Source organism: Egretta garzetta, unplaced genomic scaffold (genome assembly GCF_000687185.1).
Source record: "Egretta garzetta isolate BGI_Z169 unplaced genomic scaffold, ASM68718v1 scaffold13, whole genome shotgun sequence".
Classification (NCBI taxonomy): Eukaryota; Metazoa; Chordata; class Aves; order Pelecaniformes; family Ardeidae; genus Egretta; species Egretta garzetta.
The window spans coordinates 327686-331945 of NW_009259239.1; the positions used below are offsets into that span (position 1 = coordinate 327686).

At 49.2% G+C, this 4260-nt stretch overlaps 1 protein-coding gene across 1 annotated transcript in view; it reads left to right on the forward strand.

Moving 5' to 3' along the window:
• Positions 1-558: 558 nt before the first annotated feature.
• The window catches only part of CUNH8orf76 (chromosome unknown C8orf76 homolog), a 13571-nt gene continuing 9869 nt past the window's right edge, over positions 559-4260 (forward strand). Inside the window, exon 1 of the mRNA XM_009635958.2 lies at positions 559-675. Coding sequence (XP_009634253.1) covers positions 559-675 — 117 coding nt within the window. The remainder of the gene's footprint in view (positions 676-4260) is intronic.

Genomic DNA, 4260 nt, shown 5'->3' on the forward strand with positions numbered 1-4260 from the left:
AGCATTCTGGTCAAACCCAAGGGTGTGCTCATTCTCTTCATCATTTATCTTACTAGACAGAAAATAGTTGCAAAACCCATTAATAGCTGAACACATCTGTGTGTAGTGCACCCTTTTGGCAATCACGACTTTATTGGGTTTTGTGAGGCCTGAGGGGGAAGGGTTATGGCCTAGTTAATACGGCTTGCCAGGGGTTTGAAAGGTTGCGCTGTCTTAAGGTAGGGTAAGCAAGTGAACCATCTTTTGGGGATGTGTCCTCTCTTGTCTGTCCTAAGGACCCCTAAAAAGCTTTTGGCTTCTGTTAACAACAATTCTTACTCTTTAATTTCGGTGATGCATGACCCTTCACCTCCCCACTCATTTTTGTTGTCTTACTAGAACCCTGGGGTGGCTTGGTGATAGAGAAAGAAGGTGGATTCTGTGGTTTTACTCTTCTGTAAGAGATGAAAGCAAAAGGAGGCTCCCTTCCCACTGGACTCGGCGCCCAGTTGGAGCAGCGCTGCTGCTCTGCCCGTCTCCACCTCCCCACTCGCCTCTTCCTGCCTGGTTTCTTGCCTGATGCCGTTCTGCTCAGCCGCTGGCCTCTGCGCTCTCGTGTTCGTACTGCCCTGGTTTCAGTGTGCTCTCCTCCTGCCGCAGCGCGTGCGGGTGCCCGAGCACCTTGCCCCTTTAGGAGTAAGGAGCCATTTCATTTCCTGCATTCACCTTTGCTCAGTCCTGGTTTTACCTTCCTCAAGGACAGGTCTGGATTTAGCAAATGCGGCTTCCTCTTGGTCACATTCAGCTGAGCTGGTTTCTCGGCTAGCTTGAGGTGGATGGAGGTTCATCCTGATTCCTCCAGCACTTCTTTAAAGGTGTTCTGAGTTTGAGACAAGTATTCTTTTTCTGAAATTTGGGTCAGTGGCTTCTGGAAACTTTGGCTCAGGGTGGTCAGTCTTTTGCCACCCTCAGTGTTGATGGCTTACTGTTGAAGGAGGTCCGCTCTTGAGGTCTGCAGTTGCATCTCAAACCGTCGTAAGATTTGCTAGAGCTCATCTGAGCTCATCAGAGCTTTAACTGCATTTTTCTTTGCAGTTTATAGTAGTGATAACCTCTGTATGCCTCTAGCCATGAAATGTTGTTATTTGTATTACCCTCCCGCCTTAGTCATGGACGATATCCCCTTATGTGTGACACCATGCAAAGAGGATGAAAGATGGCCTCTGCTGTAAAGAACTTGCAATCTAAATAAAAGGCAAGAGACAAGGACACAACGAGACAATGTCAGCAAATAAAAAGCTGCTTCTCTTCTCTTTTCATGAACATGTTTAGGGAAGAGCCTGTGTTATGACTGTCAAAAAAAGAAAACTAATCTTCCCTCAAGGTATGAATATTTCACAATGTCTGGAAGAATCCACTTAACAATTCAGGAGCCACCCATCCTTTGAGGAATGCTGCCTGTGGGCCTTACTGCCCTCGTCACTGCAGGCAGCTCTCTTGCTTTGAGGAGGGAACTAGTCTCTCTTTTGCTTTCTTCCAAGGGCAGCTCCTTTCCCGCATGTTTTAATAAAGCTATAAACCATGTGAGAGCCGCATTATTCCTTAGCCGACGTGTGTGGGTAGTGCCTACCAAGATAGGGCCCTAGTCGCCGACCGAGGTTTCTTGTTTCTACTGTGTGTGCTTGATGGTCTCTGAAACCTTTGTGGTGTGCATTCTCCTGGCACAAGAGCGGCCAGGCTGTGGCGAGGACCCATGGAGGCTATCACAATACAAATAATAACTTAAGTAATTAAAGAAACACTGGGGGAGAATTCTTCTGAATTAATTTTGCCTCAGAGTGGATTGGGAAGCAGAGGGAAGAAGGGCTGTTGGGTTCTAGACAAGCTCCGTCTGCCACGCTGTACTTTCTTCTCCTGGCCAAAAGGCTCAGGCAGTAGGGCAGCATGACAAATTCCTGCCCATCACTTGAGTTGTCTTCACCGCCCAGGCTTTCTCTGGGCTCACCCTGACTGCAGGATGAAGCACGCTAGCCTGTCCCCTGTTAACCAAGGTTGGAGCTGGGTCACAGCACCTCACCGCCGGCGTAACGAGGCACGCTCGTGTGAACAGCTACAATAGCTTTGCTGATGCACAGGAACTTGCTCGGCAACCGCAACTTACTGGAGCCCATTTGTTTTATTTGTCCGATGTTCATGTGCCGAGCCGGTGGTTTAGGCTGGCGATGGAGTAAGACCTCGGCTGCCTTTAGGAAGAGACTCGTCTACGGCTTCTTTTTATCCCTGAAGCTGCCCACACAGAGCAGCTGCAGCAGTGCAGGCTCTCGTAGGGCTCATGTATCTCTGAGCCCCCTCAAAGCTGCCTCTTCCAGAGACGACGTTTTCTCCTGCGTGAAGCCAAGGCTAACAGCACCACGGGAAATCATGCCATGCAAACTCAGGCAAATAGCTTTACCTAAGTACAGTGGGAATTTGGTTTTTGGCAGCTACGCTGATGACTCGGGTCTTAGGGGAGAAATTGAGCAAATCTCTGGTGCTGACAAGGCACAGGCATTTCCTAAAGTTGCATTTTTTTATTTCTGTAACTAATACACCAGGAGCCTTTTAAATGTCTGAGGGGAAGCGGGGGAAGGGGAGAGCCAGGCAAGGGAGGAAGGGAGAGGCAATATTACGCCCGTGACTTATGACTGAAACCACGCAGTCAGCTGCTAGGCCCCCTGCGTGGTGCTCAGGAATCGCTGCTCTCCCATCACCGATTTACCAGACAAAGGCGTTCTCTCTGCATTGCAACACAGAGCCTTTGCAGACCACGTTGGTATCCTCAGAGGCAGCGATGGCTGAAACCCCCAGCCCTGAGGACTCCGCAATCCAAGCTGGCAGCCAACTGGCTGCTCAGGGATTTGCCCCTGGGAGTGCCTTGCTCTTTGTGTGTTTTACTTTGTGCTGGGGCCACATTTCACTTTGATTACTCATGTTGCTTTTTTTGGTTTTTCTTCTTTTTGATTTGCTCTTAATCGTCTTGCTGGATTTTTATGCCTTGCTCATTAGACTGGTGTGTTGCAGCGTGACCGGCAGTCCTGGAGGAGCGGGAAAGGAACGTGTATGTCCAGTGTATGTGAGGAGAAGCGCAGAGGCTGTAACTGTTCAGACACTAATCCTAACCTCCACAGGCTGACTCCTGCGTGCTCTGCCTCTGTCCTGCGGGAGCTCGTCACGCTGGTCTGCAGACAGGAGGACGCCAGATGGTTTTGGTGTGCACACACAAGCAGCTCTGACTCTGCTCGCCTACCTTGACGCTTGTAACAAGAAGACCGGAGCATGCCAAGCAAACTCCTGATTCTCTCCAGATTTACTTGCTAAGCAGTTTCCTATGTTCAGGAGGGCTTGTTTGCCAAACAGTAAGTTTAAAAGCAAAAGAAACCTCAATCCTCTTTTATTTTCTGATCACATCTACCTGCCAAAATTGAGTTTCTACCCCAGGATTTATGCCAGCTGATGCTATACCCAGTCATATCTATGCTGGTATGGAAGGGTATTTTGAGCACGTATCCACTTTGAACAAAAAAACCCAAACCCAGAACCTCTATTTCACATGTCCACTAGAAGGAAGCCTTTAAAATTATCCATACGAGCAGTGCTTTGGCCTCAAAAGCTGTTCTGGTACTGACGGGTTCATTAGTCCATTTTTCAGGTTAAGGAAGTACAAGGATGACTTTTCAGCTCACCTTCTCCAAGCCTGTATGGTGATTAGATGGGACAAAATGGACCTTCCTGGATGAATGGACTGGCAAGGCAGAGAGAGGAAGCAGCATTGTACACTTACAACTCCTGCCGTGTACAGCAGTATCATGAGCCAGGGTGTACAGCTGGGGTAGCTACGACTTCACCCAGGTCCGTTAACGATCAATGCTGTGCCTGGGAGTCGTTACGTCTTGACAGAGCCCAAGGATCAGTCTTTACTTTGTGATGTCCCCTCTTCCCACAGCACAGTGTATAGAGGGCTTTGGGAGATCCCGTCTTGGAAAGCCTGAAATTGCACAAGTTTCCTCCCCTGCTTTGGGGCAGAACCGAAACCAAATGGAAAAGTTACCGAAATACAGTCCCACCCACCCCCGCACAGGCGCCGGGCCAAGATACTAACAGAACAACTCTACAATTATGCAATTAATTTATCAAAGCATGGGACGCTTTGGTTCAAGTATTTGTGGCAGGATCTTACAGCTTTCCCATTACGGTGACTCGTGACCGCACGCCTCGCCAGAGCCGGGGGGCTGCGACGGCCCA